The following is a 22,370-nucleotide window of genomic DNA, read 5'->3' as shown; positions in this document are numbered from 1 at the left end:
GTTCTTTATGGAACCATTTAGACAAAAAGGTTCTTCTATGGCATCGTGAAGCACCTTTATTTTTAAGAGTGTATGCATTTAAGGGTTAAGTTTAAAGTTAATCCATAATTGAGATTTAAATCTGAGTTTAAAGTTATGGTGCAACAGGATTAAAGTTAATCTTAAATATAACTTAAATCCAGGATCAAAATGATGGGTTAAAATTTAAACCTGCTTATTTTTAAAGGTTTAAAGTTTGGTGCAACATAATTATTAGATAAACCTTGATTTAATCTAAATTAATCATTAATCATTGCAAACCATTTAGCTATAATTTGAAGAAGAAGAAATGCACATTAGGCCTAATATGGGCAAGCGTCATTTAAAATATAATTTGAAGAAGTGTTTCTTTCACAAAATGAGTAAATGAGGCTACTCAATTTTTCTCCCTCTTCACCAGGCACTCATGTCACTTCCATTTCTTTCGGGATAAATGAATGAATTCACGTGTTGTAAATCAGTCTGTAGGCCTATAGCGCACATAGCCCCTAAATTTAGTGAACAACTATGCATATTATAAACTTAATATTTAACGTACAACATTTTTTTTCTATTAAATTATTTTGTCTTTGTTGCTCTTAGATATAAAGGCACAGCATTTCTGAATGACTGTCTTCATGAGTTTGCCTGCATCCATAGTGCATGTTTCCTCTCATTTGTAAAGTATGCTTGCAGTTATTTCTTCTAGTTCTTTCAAAGCAGTTCTTTCTGCGTTTCCGCTCACATATTTTTAAATCGGTTTCATTGAGGTTCCAAATAATGGCTCATTGGCTTCGATATAACACCTAGAAGCATATATTCTTATGCACACATGGAAAGTATGTTGCAGCTGTTATTTCTATGAAATTATGTTGTCTTTGCTATTCTGTTACTAATAAAGTCGTTTTTTTTTTCACTGCACAATCCCTAAATTGAACTAGAGTAGTTTTACTAAGGGCACCCATCTCACATTAAATTGAACTATGCCAACCTTGGGACTTGCCTGTCTTGACTTGGGACTTGCCTGTCTTGACTCGAGAATTGAATGCAAAGACTCGAGACTTACCGTACTTGTGACTTGCAAAACAATGACTTGGTCCCACCTCTGCCCCAGGGTTCAAAGAGCATGTAAACTGAACTGTGGAAATGGTTGCATAACGGACCATATTCTGAGATAAAGCAGATGGAGTAACAGCACAGAGAACAGAGAATGTGTGTGGGAGCAAATTTAGAATATTTAGTTTTAATATTATTTTGCATGAAAACTTGTTCTGTGTGTGTAAAATAGGAAGCAAAACAAAACTCTCCACTCTCTGAAAAATGTTTTTAATTTAATTCCCTTCAAAGTTCCCAAAGGTACATTAGATGGTTTTTGGAACACTGCGCACAACAGAAACAGAACACACGCAGTTGCTATAGAAACTAATGCAGACGGGTCCCTCGTGCGTACTTTCCCAGGTTGAATTCAGATTATACAACAAAATGACGAAAAGTGGCTGTCATTTGAGAGGGGGAGTGGCTATATTTAAATAAAGGCGTGGTAAATAGTTTTAATTATGTTTAATTAATAACTACTGTGCGAATTCTGTTGACTGTATTAAAGAGCAGTAATAAAAAACAATGTTATTTACAAACCTGAAATATTATAATGAAACATACGCATCAAAATTAGAGAAGCAAAACAAAAGGTGTTGAAGTGTGACACCTCTAACGTTACCTTGAATCCGTTTGTATGAATCTGAATACATGTTGATCTGATTACGAGCTGTGATATGCAGCTCGTATATCTCACCTGGAGATGCCAGATTATCAGATGATGAGCTGTGTCTGTTCCTCCGCGTCCTTTTGTCTCTTCCAGCCCGAGGTGAGAGATTTACGGCAGGTCCCGGTAACAGTAGCGCCTCTTCCCCCGAGCCGTCAGCTTCCAGCTCCGTCAGCACGCTTTCCGTCGAGTTCGAGATCCGGACCGCTGCCCCGGGGTTCAGCGAGAGTCCTAGTGACGGCGCCGGCCGGGTCTTTTCAAATAACACCGCGGGCACCTCCGACGCGAGAAAGTTCGACTCCGGTGTGAAATATCCGCCGCCTTTCTCCGGCTCGCCGTCGGTAGGATCGCATTCTGCCATCATCGCGGACCGTAGGTGTGTTCTGTCTCGGTGCAGAGAAACTCAGACACCTCTCAAAAACCGCGCTTCATATCCGTAAGTTCGTCTTTAAGATTGTTTTTCTTTCTTGAAAACGCGCTGATGCTCTCGGCCGTTTCACGTCCGCATCATTCTTAACCATTACCGACTTCCTCTATTGTCAAGCATGCGCACTGCTTACCCTCACTGTCGAACAGGTTTCTTAAAGGCGCAGTAACGCTTAATTGATTCAGCCAAGAATGTTGCGTGTGAAAGGTGACTGCATTTTTGTTGCTAGGTTTATCGTGCTCTAAGATTAGTCACAAATAATTCCAACCCGTTTTCAAAGTAAAAGGGTCAGTTAACCAAAAGATGAAGATTGCCATCTTACAGTGACTTACAAAAGAAGGTTTTTAATTCCCTTCAAAGTTCCCAAAGGTACATTAGATGGTTTTTGGAACACTGCGCACAACAGAAACAGAACACACGCAGTTGCTATAGAAACTAATGCAGACGGGTCCCTCGTGCGTACTTTCCCAGGTTGAATTCAGATTATACAACAAAATGACGAAAAGTGGCTGTCATTTGAGAGGGGGAGTGGCTATATTTAAATAAAGGCGTGGTAAATAGTTTTAATTATGTTTAATTAATAACTACTGTGCGAATTCTGTTGACTGTATTAAAGAGCAGTAATAAAAAACAATGTTATTTACAAACCTGAAATATTATAATGAAACATACGCATCAAAATTAGAGAAGCAAAACAAAAGGTGTTGAAGTGTGACACCTCTAACGTTACCTTGAATCCGTTTGTATGAATCTGAATACATGTTGATCTGATTACGAGCTGTGATATGCAGCTCGTATATCTCACCTGGAGATGCCAGATTATCAGATGATGAGCTGTGTCTGTTCCTCCGCGTCCTTTTGTCTCTTCCAGCCCGAGGTGAGAGATTTACGGCAGGTCCCGGTAACAGTAGCGCCTCTTCCCCCGAGCCGTCAGCTTCCAGCTCCGTCAGCACGCTTTCCGTCGAGTTCGAGATCCGGACCGCTGCCCCGGGGTTCAGCGAGAGTCCTAGTGACGGCGCCGGCCGGGTCTTTTCAAATAACACCGCGGGCACCTCCGACGCGAGAAAGTTCGACTCCGGTGTGAAATATCCGCCGCCTTTCTCCGGCTCGCCGTCGGTAGGATCGCATTCTGCCATCATCGCGGACCGTAGGTGTGTTCTGTCTCGGTGCAGAGAAACTCAGACACCTCTCAAAAACCGCGCTTCATATCCGTAAGTTCGTCTTTAAGATTGTTTTTCTTTCTTGAAAACGCGCTGATGCTCTCGGCCGTTTCACGTCCGCATCATTCTTAACCATTACCGACTTCCTCTATTGTCAAGCATGCGCACTGCTTACCCTCACTGTCGAACAGGTTTCTTAAAGGCGCAGTAACGCTTAATTGATTCAGCCAAGAATGTTGCGTGTGAAAGGTGACTGCATTTTTGTTGCTAGGTTTATCGTGCTCTAAGATTAGTCACAAATAATTCCAACCCGTTTTCAAAGTAAAAGGGTCAGTTAACCAAAAGATGAAGATTGCCATCTTACAGTGACTTACAAAAGAAGGTTTTTTTTTTTTTAAAGAGTGTTGGTCACCAAACAGTTGTGGTTACCATTGGCTTCCATTTGTATGCCCAAAAAAAAAAAAAAAAAAAGTCCAACGTTTTGGAATGACATGCAGGTGAGTAAATTTCACCATGAAACTGATGCTGGGTCATAGATGTACAGTTCATTCAATAGAGCTCTTCAGTCATTAAGTAATTTTTTAGTTGTAGTTTGCCATGGGTTCCCAGTGGATTTGAGGTGCCATATTAATGACACTATTTTAGAAACATTCAATACTAGGATACCAAGACTCCTGGTCCCATTATCACCTCATCAACATGTTCAAAAAAAAAAAAAAACAAGAGATTTAATGGTAAAAAAAAAAAAAAGTTTTATTTTTACCACATCCCATGTCAAGTATAAAACAAAAATATACATGATATGTAGTTCATACATGTGTAAAAGATCCATTAACCGTTACAAAGATGGAATTGACTTTGCAGGTTGGCAACATATGATCAATATTTTCCCTTCTCTTGGAATGTTTTTTTTTTTTTAATGATTTATGTGGTAGAGGTAACAAGTTATTGGTAAACTGTAATAAACAAGGACACTGTTTAATCAGAGAACCCATAAAGTACATTACATTTGGCACTCCAAGTTGTGCAAATCTCCTGAGTTTTTTTTTTAGAAGGCAGGACACACTCTCTTTTTCTCTCACAAACATGCATCCTTTTAACCATAATACTTTCATCTTAAGATATAAAGAATAAAACCACATTATCAAAAAGAGATAAAGACAGAGAAACCACTGAAAATAAAAGAAAAAAGTAAAACAACACTACAAGAGCGTTCATGACATTAAAACTAAACATAAAACTGTGTAATAGTATTTTACCTTAAGAGCAAATGTTTCAGCACATTTTGTTGACCTTGATGGAAGACTTTTTTTTGACAGTCTGGGGGTTCTCTCCCCTTCCTCATTTGCTTTAACTTTCATAATTGCATGAATCATAACCTTAACTAAAAATACAGTAAATTAGCCCTGAGACTTTCAGAATTCTTCCATATCAATAATTTAAGAAATTCTATAATCAATCATACTTCATCATTATGCTTCAAAACGTAATTCATTAAACCAAACCAGTTGATTGAAATTAAAATTGAGCAGAATCTGGCCTTGGCATCTTGGCATTCATTCTAGGGGCTTTGTTGAGTCCACAGAGGTATCTTGGCACAGCCACATGCTCTTCTTTTCTCTTCTTCCTTCTACTCTGCTCAAATAACAGCCAAGTTCTATTCCTGGATCATGTGTGAGTTTTAGTCTCTGCACAGATGTTCAGAGATCTGCTGATTTTCTACAACTAAAAATATCCAAATAATCTATTTCACAATATAGAGCAGCTCCTAAATCTGCAGGACAGTGATACAACTTCAAATCTTCCAGAAGATCTTCCTCCTGTAGAGCAGATAGGCTATGATCACCCATATGGAGGTGGCCACAAGGTTCTGTGCCAGGTGCTCTGCATGCGATTGGCTATTGGCCATTTTCCAACAAAAAGGGAAGTATTCCTCAAACACTTCATGACCCACATACACCAAAATGGAATTCATACCTGCCAAATAAAGGGTAAACTTGAAAGCAATTCATAAAACAATGCAAGTATGCAGAATAGCGATAATTAACATAAACTAAGGCTGCACGATAATGAGTAAACTGTTAATCGTGATTATTTTGCTTTGTCATTTGTTTTTTTTTAACGTTTCATCAGAATGATTGCATTTTCACATAAGCACAAATCAAGAGAACGTCACCTCGCATGGTTTGCTCGTAGATTTAGCCGCAGTAATTAGCACAAGCGAATGCATGAAAGAAAACCGACTGACTGTATTACACTTTCACTTGAGCAAAACACTGCAGTGGAGATCGCTGAACTCCAATTTACACACTTACTGGTGTTTTCAGATCATCAACCCTTTTTCCCTAATGTAGAGAGAGTGGTTGCCAGGCTGGGAAGAGCAAACCTTTGGACAGAAAATCTGGCAACCGCAACAAAGCTTGTGGAGGCTTGTTACCAATGCAAGATCACGCAAATGCCAAATGAAATGTTTTCAGGATAAATAACTAGCAGGCAAATATCGCACATGATTATGCTTAATAAATCGAGAGAAGCCGAAATCGTGACCATAATACGATTTTTATCATGCAGCCCTAGCGTACAGTCTTCTTTTTTTAAACTTTGATTAAACTGTCAACATGATTATAGTTAGCTACCTAAATAACATCCAATTCAGTTTAATGGCACAGTCATTTAAAGACATTTATGCCACAATAATACAAACATGGATATAGAGTTCTAAGTTATAAGTTTCAACTCTTAAATGCAAGAGCCAGATAAACAAATTTTGGGTGCATTCATGAGTTTAGGTTCATTGATTCTGGCTGTGGGACCTCAGGGGCTTCGTACGTCGCTTATTACATCCGAGATGAAATGTCACATCCAAGATGATATCATCGCACTAATCAGGATCTGGCTAATTTGGTTCTTCGAACGCACCTGTTGTTGATGATTAGTATGGCTGGATTGAGTTATCTGAGATAATTGCGCATTTATGGGTTGGTTTAAAAGGGGCTATGTATCGATACTCGAAACCACGATCAGCAATGCAGCGATTGGCTGGTGGCAAGACAGCACGTAATGACATCATATAATTAAAAAAGACACTTGACAAAAAAACTTGATACATTTTTGGAAACAGCCAAGCGAACAAAACTACATGAATGTTATAATAGATAAATTGAATGTGCACTGTTTTTATTTAATTAAATTTTTTTACATGATTCCCAATTATTTATATTCATGATTTCTAATATTTGCACAGGCTTTACCTTTTTATTTCAATGTAGTAATTAACAATTCATTTAATTTTATATTTGAACAGATTTGTTACGTGACAGCATTAATTAAAGTTTTTTTAAGGGTCAAGATCATGTTATCTGCATCTCCTGCGCTCCAAGCCACTCCCATAATAGCTGTCACCATTCAAATGAATGCACGACTCTACATTATCGTGTGTAAGACTCGAATACAATTATGAAGTATTCATATTATGACGAATAAATCTTTCAGTGAGTAAAACTGGCTGTGTCTATAGTATTAAAGACTACACAACATTGTTATATTATCTTTAAATTAATTTTTAAATGATAATTATTTAAAATTATTGTCCCTGGAGGGTACTCTTGTAAAGTAGCGGTGGTAGCGGACAGATTTTAAGTATCAATTCTGCTTAAAAAGATGCAATCTAATCCCGTTTACATGAAATAAAGGTTTAAGCTTACGGACCTGTTGCTATGACAGCAACTCCGGGATGAGCTTCGAAAAACCAAACAATCCAAGATCATGCTAAATCGTCAACAATCAAATCCAGCTAACTGAGTTAGCGACGTACGAAGAACGGGCCCCAAGTATAAAGTGCTTACCAGGGTAAAAGAAGGGAGATCCAGACCACCACTTCTTTACATCCACCGAGTAGTAAAAAAACACCAGAGCCACAAAAGCAAAACAGCTCAGAGTCGTCACATAGGACAAAGACCTGAAAGTCACACAAGACTGAAGTCGTGAATCATACAGCATACAATACATTCCTCTTCTAATCAGTAAGCAAATCTGCTATTATACTTCCTGATTCTGAAAGTGCTGTGCATGTTTTTCATGTTTGGTTTCATGCTGTGCATGGTCATATTTGTGACCACAAATCATGACAATACCAAATATCTTAAAACCATTCAAATGAACTACAGAAATATGCAAGGGAGACTTTTAGAGTTTACCACAAGTTTTTGTTGACAGGGATGAAGCCGTCATTTCTGGAGCACTTGGTCAATACAGCAGAGATGATTCCCTTAATGCAAAGATAGACAGCATGAGGTTTCCACAATTTTAAACCTCAAACAAAACTTTACAGAAATATTGATTCACTATGTGAATTTCAAATTCTATTTGAATATTCTGATGTGGGTTAAAATAAATAAAAGCCAGTTTTTGTAAAAAAAAAACAAAACAAAAAAAACTCAAATGCATCCCTAATAACTTAAACATTATTACACAACTCTGAAGTACATGATTGATATTGGTCAATCGTGGCATTCTGTGGTGAAATATTTTTGTATATCAAGTCAACTGCTAAACTGTATAACTGATTGTTGTGCTAATTGTACTGTCAATTGTAGGTCCCTCTCTGGTCTTTTTCTTCACATAATAAAATAATTTCTACTCAAATCAGAATTTCATGGTGATTTATTAACGTATTTGGTGAGTATCCATGTAATAAGTTGCATAATGAACTCATTATAGCAATATATACTCCTTCACATTGGGGGCCTCATCACCATGTTGTGCTCTCTTTTGTATTAATGACTTGCTAAATATATTATCCTTTATTTCATTATAGACATATATTACAAATGTTACAGTAAAGACAGTAATATTGTAAAATATTACAATTTGAAATACCCGTTTTGCATTTTAATATATTTTATGATGACAAAACTGAATTTTCAGCAGTCGTTAATCCAGTTTTCAGTGTCACATGATCCTGATTTGGTGCTCAAGAAACATTCTTATTATTATCAAACAGTTGTGCTGCTTAATATTTTGTGGAAACCGTGGTGCAATTTTAGGATTCTTTGATTAACTAATTCCAAGTTCAAATTAACAGCATTTATTTGAAATAAAAAAAAATTGTAACATTATAAATGCTTTGCTGAATAAAATGTATTTATTTATTTACTTATTTACTTACTTTAATCTTAACCCCAAACCTTATATTATTTTTTTTTAATTATGTAGTGTATATTTGTAATTTGTTAAAGAAAGTTATTCAAAAAGAAGCAATAAGCAAATGGTAAATAAACATACGAGTATGAATCCCCAAATGAGAAATCGTGTGATAATTTGCCTGGGTTGGTCTCTGTAATGCTGCAGAATTTTCCCTGCCTGAAACACACAAAACAAACAAAACTGATTCAATAGGGCGACAACGGGGGTCACTGATGCTCCTATTAGAATAAAGTAAAGAGAGAGAAATAAGAAAAAAAAAACTGAACTTACCTGAAGCCCCAAAAATGCCATCAATATGGAGTTGATGGTTCCCAAAACACCCTCAGGGTCAAAGGGCATCATAGTCTGGTATACAGCCTAGATTTATGCACACAAAAACACAATGGGCCTCATTCATGAAACATTCGTAAATATATGAGTAAATTCTGAGTAATTTACACGTAAATCAGCCCTTCCCCCAAACTCTCCTCCGGATTCACAAATACTTCGTAAAGGTCAGAATTAATAGTTACATGTGTGTATGTTAATGAGTTCCAATCATTCGTAAATACGGCGCGCATGTACGCTCATTCACAGCTATGCAAATTACGTATCTAGGAATGGTGTGGACTCAATTCTCAGGTTTGGTAAGTTATATAGCATAAATGCATAAGAGACTAATAGGCTAAATGCCTAACAATAAATGAATAAATGAACGTGTGTCCACCAGACCGTTTTTAGCCAGCTGACATAATGCCTGGTGCTCTTCTGAAAACGACCAGCTGGTGGTGCTTGAGAGAGCTTTGGAGGCACTGCATTTTTCTTGAGTGACGCGTTGTTTACATGTAACAAGTTACGAGTATCTTATTTTGAAGAATATTACCGAATATAAAAATGCAGCAACCAGCAATATTAACTTCTCTATTGTTGTGTTGTACAAGTATGATCATGGTTGGTCAATGTAATATTTGTCCCGCCCCTCCTCTACTGTGATTGGACGGCTGTGTAAAAAGGGACAGTGACGAGCTCTGCGTTTACCCAGAGTTAAAGAGTAAAAAATAAAAAATAAAAAAAACACACAGGGCAAATGACCTTGTTAAATATCATTATAATACATTGTTCATAAAAATGCAGTGTCATCAGTTTGTCTAAAAGAATACAGAACGTTTGAATGTTTTATGCACCATTTACACATTTACAAATTTATTTCGTACTAACTAACATTTTCAAAATACGAACATTTTCATGAATCCGAAAATTTACGTCAGAACGACTTTCCGAATGATTTACACAAAAAATCGTTCTGCTCGTGTTTCATGAATGAGGCCCAATGAGTGCACCAGTGAGTACTAAAGTAAGAGAGAGAAATCAGCTGTGGCTCTAACAAATGGTGACTACATTAGTCAGGCAGAATGACAACCAGTTCTCATTGTTTTGGTCTCCGTTTACCCGTGATGAAGGCGTCTGGTAAATATGGTTCTCTCTCAGCAGCCAATGATCAATGTAGCCTGCAGCTCCACCGGTGCAGTTTTGGTACTGGCCAAAGTCACCAATGCCCCCTGGACCCAAATAACCACTGCAGGAGAGAGACAACAAGATGAAAAATATAGCAATTTCCACACAAAATGCGTGTCATGAATAGCAAATAGATTCAAAACATTTTAATTTGCATATTCATTTTAATCTACACAACCCATATCTATCCAATATAACCAATTAAAACGAACTAATAATATTACGTTGAACCATGTAAACCAGAATGTATGAAAGAAATTAAATTTTTCCTCTATTATTTACCAGGAAAAACAACTTTTTAAAAATGCTAACATCTGTTTTGCATTTCTAATTAGCAGTCATGTCTATTCTTCTAATATTTATGGTATCTTACTGATATTTATGCAAACTTCCAGTAATTTTAACAAGGCAGAAAAACGGTAGATTCTGCAAAGGGTTCCCTTCGTGATTGCAAATAAGGCAGGGGATATGGGGACGGACATTTAGACAGCTCTTAAAGGGTTAGTTCACCCAAAAATGAAAATTGGCTTGTGGTTTACTCACCCTCGAAGCATCCTAGGTGTATATGACTTTCTTCTTTCAGACGAATCCAGTCTGAGTTATATTAAAAATTGTCCTGGCTACTCCAAGCTCTAACATTGCAGTCAGCGGGTGTTGCAGTTGAACAGTCCACAAGTCGTCAAATAAAGCTCGCGCATTCAAAATAAAACGTGCCTCACACGGCACAGGGGGGTGAATAAAGACCTTCTGTAGTGAATCCATGCGTTTTTGTAAGAAAAATATCCATATTTCAAACGTAATAAACACTTTTATATCACTTATTTATGTAACTGTCATACACTGAAGCAGTTCCGGCGGATGACGCAGCAAGTTGGCGTTGCGTGATTAGTGACGAATGCGGAGAGACAATAAAACAAAACGCCGGTCACGAATTAGAAGATTTGCAAAGAAAAATGTCGGAGGATTTCGATATAAGCCAAGAGGAGACTGGTTTTCCTTTGCTAAAGTAAAGAGACTTTGCTTCCTTTGCTCCTGTTAACAAACTTGTGAGACTAGCATATCTCAGAGGCGCATGCGCTGCGCATACGTCATACGCCTTCCACCGGAACGCCTTCCACGTATGAAAGATAACAGAAGTGAGAGAAAAGTGTTTATTACGTTTGAAATATGTATATTTTTCTTACAAAAACGCATGGATTCGCTACAGAAGGCCTTTATTCACCCCCCTGAGCCGTGTGAGGCACGTTTTATTATGAATGCGCGAGCTTTATGTGACGACTTGTGGACTGTTCAACTACAACACCCGCTGACTGCAATGATAGAGCTTGGAATAGCCAGGACAATTTTTAATATAACTCCGACTGGATTTGTCTGAAAGAAGAAAGTCATATACACCTAGGATGCTTCGAGGGTGAGTAAAGCCAATTTTCATTTTTGGGTGAACTAACCCTTTAATAAATGATACACTCATATCATGAGTAAGATTGTACTTACGTTGGGCAGCCTGGGACTGGGAGGAGGAAGGTCAAACACAACCATATCGTCTCTAAGGCAATCACAAACGCCCACGCAGGCCAGTAGAGGCAGACATCATGCACCGAATACCAGCATGTCTCCTGGGAACAACAAGATGATGGAAAATTTCAATTATTATTATAATTTAAAATAATTACAGTGAGAGTTAATGCCAGCTTGAGTGCATGCTGTCATTAAAACAAAAGGAGGACATACAGTACAAATAAAAATGTCTGAAATTCAAGAAAAAAAATGCAATGACATTTTTACATTTATCAATTAAAAATGGCATATTTTATATTTACACTGCTGGTCAAAAGTTTGGAATAATTAAGATGTTCTTTTCATGTTATTGAAAGAAGTGTCTTATGCTCACCAGGGCTGCATTTTTTTGATGAAAAATACAGTAATAACTGTAATATTGTGAAATATTGTTACATTTTAAAAGAGCTATTTTAATATATTTTGCAATGTAATTTATTCCTGTGATTGCAAAGCTGAATTTTCAGCATCATTACTCCAGTCTTCAGTGTCACATGACCCTTCAGAAATCATTCTAATATGCTGATTTATTGCTCAATGATTATGGTACTCAATAAAATAGTTTTTGCTGCCTAATATTTTTGTAAAAACCATTATAAAGTGATTCTTTGATGAATAGAAAGTTCAAAGAACATAATTTGTTTGAAAATTCAATTCAATTCAATTCAATATATATATATATATATATATATATATAGTATTGTAAATTACTTTACTGTCATATTTGATGGCTTTAATGCTTCCTTGCTGAATAAAAGTATTATTTTCTTTCTTTTTTTTATTGATAGTGTATCAGAGTTTTCACAAAAATATTAAGCAGTAAAAACTGCTTTCAACATTGATGATAATAATAATTAGAAATGTTTCTTGAGCAGCAAATCAGAACATTACAATAATTTCTGAAGGATCATGTGACACTGAAGACTGGAGCAATGATGCTGACAATTCAGCTTTGGCATCACAGGAATCAATTACATTTTAAAATATATTCAAATAGAAACATTTATTTAAACTGTAGTAATATTTTACAATATTAATGTTTTTTTTCTGCATTATTGATCAAATAAATGCAGCCTTGGTGAGCGTAACAAAAACTGGCCGGCAGTGTCAATTAGAAATATGCTAAATAAAAGCATTTTCACCAGTGGTCTCAGACATCTGGTCCCCAATGTATATTTTTACAAATGGATGAATCAAATATTCTGTTAATCATTAAAGAGACAAAAGCCTGTAAAGGACATAAAGCTGAGTATGTATGTCTATAAAGTGTGTTTATGATTATGCTTCATATTACGTGTGGAGAAGAATAACGTGACTCACACTTGACAGGTTGTTAAGTCGGTCTCGGACCACCACAAGATCCAAGACAGCAACAACGAGATACGTGAAGCCCAGACGCTGTAATACGCCAGGAATACGAAGAGAATCCCAAGACACTGTGCAGATACATGGACACATGCATAAAACATCATCATTTATATTTTTAACACTGTTCATACTTCTACACCACAATCCATAAAATGTTAATCTAATTTTGTGAACAGATTACTAAACAATAATTGACAAGGTGACATTAGATGAAAATGTTGAGCTTGAACATACTATAATATTAACTCCCCCATGAAATGGCTTGACAAGTGCAGTTTTCTTTCCTATGTTGACGTGTTTCCTACTGAAATAGGAAGCTGGGGTGGGAAAGGAAAGGAAAATGTGTTACTACTCACAGGGTCCATTGCAGTAGTTCGGATTGATGATGATGACTCCAATAAGGAAGAGTTGTAAGCTCCTCCAGAAGATCCTCCACAGCAGATGAGTGCGTTTGACACCTCTGCGCAATGAACTGCTCAGGGACAAACCAACAGACGTACCCATAATGAACACAAACCTGTGAAGAAGAAAGTTACACAAAGTAAGATAAAATAGATACCCGTTTCATAAAGTGCTACTTTCTGGCATGATTTCCAACACACAGATTAAGCATCATCCACAAATAGAATTGAGTGAAATCCAATTTCTCTTTAACATGTGTAGCACACATTTGTCTGCAGTCTTTCTTCCAATGTCATCCAAATTATATGCTATATCTTGTCTTTACATACTATGTAAAAATTCTAAAATGTTCACAAGCATTCAAATACAGCCATAACCACAGCACTCTTTGTATTGAAATCTGTTATACTGCATTTTTTGCCTAAATTATAGAGCTTAGTTCATCTAAAGATAAAAATGCTGTCATTATTTACTCACCTTCATGTTGTTCCAAGCCCATATGACATTCTTTCTTTTGTGTAACACCAAAGGAGAAATTTTGGACCATAAAGACGTCACAGTGACACCGATTTTGATTATGCAAAGGCATGAAAGAGATTCAAGAGCTACACAAGATTTTTATGGAATAACTTAACTTCAATTCCAGTGTGTTTATCAAATAAACGATTTACTTTGAAAGAAATTAATACTTTTATTCAGCAAGTATGAATTAAACTGCATGGTTTCCACAAAAATATTAAGCAGCACAACTGTTTTCAATATTTATAATAAAAAGAAGAATGATTAGAATGATTTCTAAAGGATCGTGTGACACTGAAGACTGGAGTAATTGCTGCTGAAAATTCAGCTTTGCGATCACAGGAATAAATTGCATTTTAAATACATTAAAACAAAACACTTGTGTTATTGTACTAATATTTCACAATATTGCAATATTTTTACTGTACTTTTCATCAAATAAATGCAGCCTTCGTGAACATACACGAGTTCTTTCAAAAACATTTTAAAAATCCTAATGACCCCAAACTTGCACAATTTTTTATTTTTTATTTGCTTTGTTTTGTTTTTTTTTGTCCTTGTAGCTTGACGGCCACTGGTCACTGTATGCTTTAATTGTATGGGAACATTTTGACTGGCACCTCCATTTGAGTTCCAGCAAAGAAGGAAAGGGTTTGGAACAACATGACATTGAGAAAATGATGACAGAATTTTAATTCTATGTGAATTACACCTTCCATGTTAATTTTTTACAGGCTCTCTAAAACCTCACAGAGGTGTCGCAACCTATTTAAACCTAATAGCATTGCTACAGACACTTTCTTCAGCTGCACAGCAGAAAACAAGGTTATTGGGTTTAGTTCAGCTGTGAAACCAGTTTATTCTGACTCGGATATTCCACTTTATTTGTGCCACAGTGATAAGCACCCATGCTTGGCTCAGATATACAACCCCAATTTCAAAAAAGTTGGGATGTTTTGTGAAACGCCACAAAATCAAAAATATGTTATCTCTTTGTTTATTCTCTTTAATCTTTATTTAAATGACTAAAGTACAAAGAAAAAATGTCCAGTGTTTTCACTGGCCAACTTAATTTCATTTTGTAAATATGAACAAATTATTATTTTGATGGCTGCAACACACTCCAAAAAAGTTGGGAAAGAGGCATAATTAGCACTATGTCACATCCACTTTCCTTTTAATTACAATGTTTAATCAATTGAGAATTGATGATACTAATTGTTAAAGCTTTGCAAGCAAATTTTTTGTCCAATCTCGCTTGATACAAGACAGCAGTCTGTGATCATCGTTGTCCAATTCTCCGTTTCATGACTGGTCAAACATTTTCAATAAGAGTCAGATCTGGACTGCAGGAAGGCCGGTCTAGCACATTCACTCTGTGTCAACGAAACCACACTGTTGTAGCACATGCAGAATGAGACCTGGCATTGGTCTTGATAGACTTGATAGACTTCACATGAAAGACTGCATCTTAATGGCAGTATATGTCTCTGTACAATTCCAAAATATGCCTCCATGTCAATGGTACCTTCGCACATATGCCAGTCACCCATGCGTTTGCTCTGCTGCACCCCCATACCATGACAGATGTTTGCTTTTGCATCTGGTAAAAGTCTGGATGGTTCCTTCGGTCTTTGGGGACTGAGAACTCGTCGTCCATTTTTCCCAGAAACAAATTGAAATGTGGACTCATCTGCCTTTTTGACTATCTGAGATGAGCTCTGGCCCAGAGAACCCTGCGGCATCACTGTATAGAATTGATGTATAGCTTTCTCCTAGAGTAAGAGATTCAAGTTGCATTTATTGATGCAGCGAGAGACTGTGTTAGGTGACAGTGGTTTTCCGAAGTACTCCTGAGCCCATGTGGCTATATTTAACACCGCAGCATGACGGTTTATTATGAAATGCTATCTGAGGGCTCAAAGGTCATGCACATTTAACTGAGGTTTCCTGCCTTGTCCTACACAGACTGAGATTTCTCTGGATTCCCCGAATCTTTTCACAATATTATGTATGGAAGTTGGTGAAAGACCTAAATTCTTTGCGATTTTTCATTGATGCCCTCACTTATTACCAATTGTGAACTGTTTCAAAACAGTTTAATTTAGATATTCTGTAACCTTTTCTCTTATATTTTGCCTCGGTCTCAACTTTTTTGGAGTGTGTTGCAGCTATCAAAATCTAAATTTGTTTATATTTACAAAATACATTGGTCAGAGAAAATTTTGGAAATCTTTTCTTTGTACTTTTGTCAATTCAATAAAAGTTAAAGACAATTAGCAAATCAAAGATTCTTGATTTTAGTGCATTTTACAAAACGTCCCAACTTTTCTGGAATTGGGGTTGTACTATAGCTTGTCAGCGCTAATGTGGCTTGCAGATCAATCAAAGCATATTACAGAAATATAAAGCTACACTACAATACTGCACTATAAAAAAACAGCTCAAGCAGAGTGTAAAGGAGCTGCTTTATATGCTTTATAAAAGAATCAGTCATTTGTGACGTCAGATTGACTTACCAAGGAAACACAAGATCAGCCACTGTGAGCCCTGCATGAGGAAGAACACATCAGAAAACACTTCCTGTTGTCATACCACACTCTATTAAATTCATGACAAGTGCTTTTTAAACATATTGCGTGTATGTATGTATATATATATATATATATATATAGGCTTATTAAGTTACTTAACATAAAAGTTGACTAAAATCAAATAAAATAACTAAAATAAAAGCTTGAAGCTAAATTTCTAAAATTAAATATAATTGTTAAATTATATATATATATATATATATATATATACTGCCAGGTAAAATTTTGGAATAATTTATAACGTTTTTGAAAGAAGTATCTTATGCTCTCAGGCTTTATTTACAATTTAAAATAATAACAGTTTTCTATTTTAAATATATGTAAATGTAATTTATTCCTGTGAATTTTCAGCATCATTACTCCAGTCTTCAGTGTCTCATGAACCTTCAGAAATCATTCTAAGATGCTGATTTGCTGCTGAAGAATCATTCCTTATCATCAATGTTAAAAACAGTTTGTTTTTTTTCAGCAAAGATGCATTAAATTGATCAAAAGTTATAGTAAAGACATTTATAATGTTACAAAAATAACTATTAAAATGCTGTACCTTGAACTTTCAATTCATCAAACACATCATTAAAAACACAAAATCTTAATTATTCCAAACTTTTGACCTGCAGTTTATTTATATACTAAAATTATTTCTCCCCATTGTTACCAATAACAGCCACTCCAAGCTCTTATGCTTAAAAACATGCTAGCAGCTGATGTAAAGAAAGAAATTAGTTTACCATTCCAACTTTCATGCCTAAAGAACCAGTAACGTCCACCTCCATAGTTGACAAACACCATAATGACCAGGGAAAGGCTGTGGAGAAAACAGAGCGAGGGTCATTTCTGTCTTAACAGAGATCTGGAATTAAGCCAAACCACAGTTAATAATGAGATTGAATTTCTATAAACCAGACCGAAAATAAAAATAACTGTAACTGTAATTAAGTTCCAATTGTTAGGTAAGGTTACCAGTAAACATAACCTTGTTTTAACAAGTTCAGATTGAATCATTCTATTTCAGGATAATAAGAAATAGAATGCAACTTACATTTGACAACCAGCTTCACAGTATGCAAAGTAGCAGCTTCTGATCATTTTCACCTGAATTTTTCAATTCCCATCTCAAGCGCATTGGACCCAAAACAATTAGTGAAAGAGCACCATACCCACGGAAAGTATCCAAAGAACGAAGCCTCCGTCCTGTAGTGGCAGGAATTATCGATTCCGTAGAGGCATCTACCAATCTGTTTGGAGTGCCAAGCTCCTGGGGATGAAGAGAGAAAGAAAGAGAGCGAGAGAGTGTAAATGAATGAAAAAAATAATCATGTCTGCAATTTTTCTAATGCTTGAACCAGCAAGAACACTAAATCAAGTATGATGCCATATTTGAACTAAATATTTAAACATCATATTTGGTGGTTTGTATTTCTTTTTTAAAGATTAGAAAACCATGCACGGACAATATTAAAAGTGCAAAAAAGGTATAAAATGAGTGAATAGCACTCTTACAGAGTTTATCAGCCTCTCTGTCTCCACTGTGCTCCCCAAGCAAAGAAGTAGATTTGTCACCACATCCAGCCTTAAAAGTGGAAGAACTCAATTTTACAAGCTTTCTAAATAAAACAGCTGCAACAAGCTGTTCTAGCTTGTTTAAATGTCATCAGTACATGGTCAAAAAGATATTTAAAGGGGTCTTTACCTTTTAACTGTGTTCCAGATAGCAGATAATGCAGCCAAAAAAGCAAATACCAGAAAGGCAAACAAAATAGCTGGAAAAACAAAAAGAAAAAAAAGTCACCCAGCTCAATTTAGTTTAATACATTATTTACCCATTGTTGTTGTTTTTTCCTCCAGGATTAAACAATGCTTTATAAACAAAATTTAACTTTTCAGCATCTTTATCAAATTTAACATACAAAAAAAAACAAAAAAAAACGCTGAATTGCAGTGTGCAGATGTAATGTTGACTCACGCAAGTAGCTGTTAATGGGCTCAGAATCAGTGATCATAGAGCAGCTGACCAGTGACGGCTCATTCAGGTTCTTGACCCACAGAGAATAGTTCCCCTGCTCCCCAAAGTGGAAGTGAACTCTGATAGAACAAATCAATTGTCTGATAATGATGCCTTGCCTTGACAGCAATTGCCCAAGGAAATAAACAAGGTGAAGATGTCTTGGTCTAAAACTGTCACGTATCGATACATAACTCACTTGCATGGCTCCAAGTGTGCAGAGGTACTGTTGAGCTGCAGTGTCAGTGCGTGCTGTGTGTCTACGACAAAGTCCACCGTAGCGGGGGTCCCAGATGCTGGCCTTGCGGGTATTATTCCCAACAGCTGGGGCAAACACTAATGTACACGCATGCACAGACAACACAGGGATACAGAGTTGGAGCAATACTGCAGAAATACTCAACCTCAGGCCATCCGAGATGGAGATGAGTTTGTTTCTTCATAAGAACAGATTTGGAGAAATTTAGCATTACATCACTTGCTTACCAATGGATCCTCTGCAGTGAATGGGTGCCGTCAGAATGTCTTGTGAAACAAAAAGCTGTGTGCTTGGAATAAAAACGTCTTGGTGATGAATCAGTTTAACTTTAAACTGTTGCTTCCAGCTAAAATATGAGCCCTCTATCTAAAATACTGTTTTCTCCAGGAAGCGTTTTTATGGATTATAGACTCGTATTTTGGCCAGAAGCAATGGTTTAAAGTTAAAATGACGGCACCCATTCACTGCAGAGGATGCATTGGTGAGCAGGTGATATAACGCTAAATTTATCCAAATCTGTTCCGATGAAGAAACAAACTCATCTGCATCTTGGCTGGCCTGTGGATGAATACATTTTCAGCACATTTGTGACCCTGGACCACAAAACCTGTCTTAAGGCGCTTGGGTATATGTTTAGCAATAGCCAAAAACTCATTGTATGGGTCAAAATGATAAATGTTTCTTTTATGCCTAAAATCATTAGGATATTAAGTAAAGATCATGTTCCATGAAGATATTTTGTAAATTTCCTACCATAAATACATCAAAACTTAATTTTTGATTAGTAATATGCATTGCTAAGAACTTCATTTGGACAACTTTAAAGGCGATTTTCTCAGTATTTTGATTTTTTTGCAACGTCAGATTCCAGATTTTCAAATAGTTGTATCTCGGCCAAATATTGTCCTATCCTAACAAACCATACATCAACGGAAAGCTTATTTATTCAGCTTTCAGATGTGATATGATGAATATGATAAATGATATGATATAAATCTAAATTTAAAAAAATGGACCCTTATGACTGGTTTTGTGGTCCAGGGTCACATTTACATTTTTGGGTGAAATATTCCTTTAAGCAGCATTATACAGTATTCAGTACCAATGCTATACTGCTTGAGAAAGGCAAAATTGTGCTCGTATACACGGAACATCAAAATTTGATACCTGAAAACAGTGATCTGAAAGCACATATAACATCATGTCATCCTCAATCTCATTGTTAACCGAAAGGGACGCCTCATCCATCTTCAGCACAGAAGTCTTGCGGTGAGGGTGAGAAGCTGAAAGCAAAGCCACTTGAGCATCACCAAATATGAAGCATTTGCAACAAAGACACTCAACCTCACAGTATGACGCATACAAACTTATTTAATCAGCAACTGCAGTTGCAATCACTCAAACGTTGTCAAACTAGGTAGATTCTGATACCTTTGAGTGAAACTCTAGCAATGTGGTTCACCGGGTTTTTGTGACAAGTCACAGAGATTCTCTTTGAAAAACATAAAGAAACAATTCCCACATATACTCACCACTCTGTAGAGTTAAGTAGCTGCCTCTAATTCAATGCAAGCTAAATGTAGGTCTCGTAATGAAACTAAATGGTCAGCAGCTTTGATGCACTCTACTACTGCAGTATAACAATAGTGACTCTGTACCACCTGCAGTCACATGCTTGCACTAATCTGCCTCACAAGAAGCACCATAAAACTGCCCAGATCTGCCAAACGAGGGAAATTTGAATCCATGAAAGCCCTAAATGTTTTTTGTTGTGGCTGTATGCATAGGAGTATCACACTATATGCATATCCTAAAGCATTAACAAATATAAATGTAGGTAAACAAATATAAATGTAGGTAAACCACAATAATACGATGCTCAAATATATATATTTTTAAATATAAAGAACAGTTAGCATAGGCTAAAAACAGCTAATGGTGGTGCTAGCTGGTTAGCTGGCTGACATAGTATAACGAAACAAAAAGGAACCACGGCATTAAGAAATGTGTTTTATATTTCATATCGATCAGGTAACATTGGTGTTAAGGCAAATGATACTCACAGGCAGGTCGATCTGTCATATGAGCTGCACATAATGCTATCAAAAGCACAATCACTGCACAAACAGTCCATCTGTAATATTCCCTTTCAGGTGCCATAACATCAGAGATCTCACTGCCTCCTTTCGGTCCTTCCTTGATGTCAAGATTTCCCCTTTTTTCATGACAACATACCGGTACTTCCGATCCCTCCTTCCTAGTAGCGCAAGTAGTGGAAGAGAGGAACTCACAGGCAGGTCGATCTGTCATATGAGCTGCACATAATGCTATCAAAAGCACAATCACTGCACAAACAGTCCATCTGTAATATTCCCTTTCAGGTGCCATAACATCAGAGATCTCACTGCCTCCTTTCGGTCCTTCCTTGATGTCAAGATTTCCCCTTTTTTCATTACAACATACCGATACTTCCGATCCCTACTTCCTAGTAGCGCAAGTAGTGGAAGAGAGGAGGGTCAAAGTACACAGGCTGATCGTAGGATGGAATCAAAAGCTAGCGATTGCTACTTTTCTGAGGCCTCATATACGCTTTTGAGACCATTTCAATGCTAACAGAAATGCTAAACGAACTTATGAACAAATGTTTGAACGCGCTAATGTGGCTCATAAATAGGTTTGAAAGTTTAAACGCATATATGACGCGCTGTCTAGGTAGACAGATCACTAAGTTTCGAAACGCGGCCAATTCATTACATTATTATTATTATTATTATTGAATAAACCAATGATTCCTGAGATAAGGGACAATCATGTCCTACACACAAAAGCCCTCTTTTTTAAATGCATGCTCTATACTTGGAAAACATGCTGTCCTCAGCTTGAGGTCACAACGTAAAACTGCCAAATAAAGTATTTAAAAATGCAACAAATTCAAAAATATACTTTCATATTGAGGCAGAGATCTGTAATATATCAAACAATACAAAAAGTAAATCTTAAATTATATTATATTTTCCATAAAAATCTACCAAAGTTGTGTCCTCACTTTGCGTCATCTCCATCAGGATTTTTTTTTTTTATAATTCTGAATAAATCAGGCAATGTCAGTGGCATGTTTAATTCTGAGGAGCCCTTTCCCTGCTATATATAACATATATTTATACTAGCTTTCTATTTTTTCTATTCTATCTACTTGTTTTTCTTTGTGTTTGTGTGTGTGTGTGTGTGTGTATGTGTGTGTGTATAATATATATTTGTGATGATTTTGGCTCACATTTAACAAAAACCCACCAATTCTATTGTCCTCATTTGTAAGTCGCTTTGGATAAAAGCGTCTGCTAAATGACTAAATGTAAATGTAAATATATTTATCCTATATATAACTTCCAGGACACACAGACCCAATGTAATAGTTTCTGTAAATAGTTGTGGGTTAAATTTTGTGCAGCTACATCTGAGGGAAAAAAAATAAATTGCTCAACTGTACAACACTTGTGGAATGTGGAAAAGTATTCCATTTTATCAAGTCCATCAGGTTTTATATCCGAGTGAGTGACTTGTAAGCTGATGACAAATGCTTTTTTTTTTTTTTTTTCATTG

General features: G+C 36.4%; 2 protein-coding genes across 3 annotated transcripts in view; both read right to left on the bottom strand.

Moving 5' to 3' along the window:
- LOC107702326 (phosphatidylinositol 4-kinase type 2-beta) overlaps positions 1 to 3,536 on the bottom strand; it is a 21,355-nt gene extending 17,819 nt beyond the window's left edge. Inside the window, exon 1 of one of the 2 annotated variants that reach the window (XM_016504604.1) lies at positions 3,013 to 3,536. In XM_016504604.1, coding sequence (XP_016360090.1) covers positions 3,013 to 3,346 — 334 coding nt within the window. In that variant the 5' untranslated portion in view covers positions 3,347 to 3,536. Of the gene's footprint in view, positions 1 to 1,810; positions 2,336 to 3,012 lie in introns of those variants that run through there. The other variant, XM_016504603.1, reaches the window with a different exon arrangement.
- An 871-nt stretch (positions 3,537 to 4,407) lies between these two features.
- Positions 4,408 to 20,979, bottom strand: LOC107702325 (heparan-alpha-glucosaminide N-acetyltransferase-like). Its single transcript, XM_016504601.1, has 18 exons — positions 20,834 to 20,979; positions 19,938 to 20,053; positions 18,711 to 18,847; positions 18,473 to 18,591; positions 18,200 to 18,269; positions 18,010 to 18,079; positions 17,667 to 17,764; positions 17,238 to 17,314; positions 16,432 to 16,462; positions 13,348 to 13,508; positions 12,944 to 13,059; positions 11,561 to 11,682; positions 10,001 to 10,127; positions 8,843 to 8,929; positions 8,651 to 8,728; positions 7,564 to 7,634; positions 7,213 to 7,325; positions 4,408 to 5,344 (listed from the first exon to the last, which is right to left on the bottom strand). Exons 1-18 carry the CDS (start codon positions 20,928 to 20,930, stop codon positions 5,163 to 5,165), a joined length of 1,872 nt encoding a protein of 623 aa, XP_016360087.1. The 5' UTR covers positions 20,931 to 20,979; the 3' UTR covers positions 4,408 to 5,162.
- Between the last annotated feature and the right edge of the window lie 1,391 nt (positions 20,980 to 22,370).

Source organism: Sinocyclocheilus anshuiensis, unplaced genomic scaffold, assembly GCF_001515605.1.
Source record: "Sinocyclocheilus anshuiensis isolate Anshui unplaced genomic scaffold, SAMN03320099.WGS_v1.1 scaffold86, whole genome shotgun sequence".
Classification (NCBI taxonomy): Eukaryota; Metazoa; Chordata; class Actinopteri; order Cypriniformes; family Cyprinidae; genus Sinocyclocheilus; species Sinocyclocheilus anshuiensis.
This window is presented reverse-complemented; position numbering and strand designations above follow the sequence as displayed.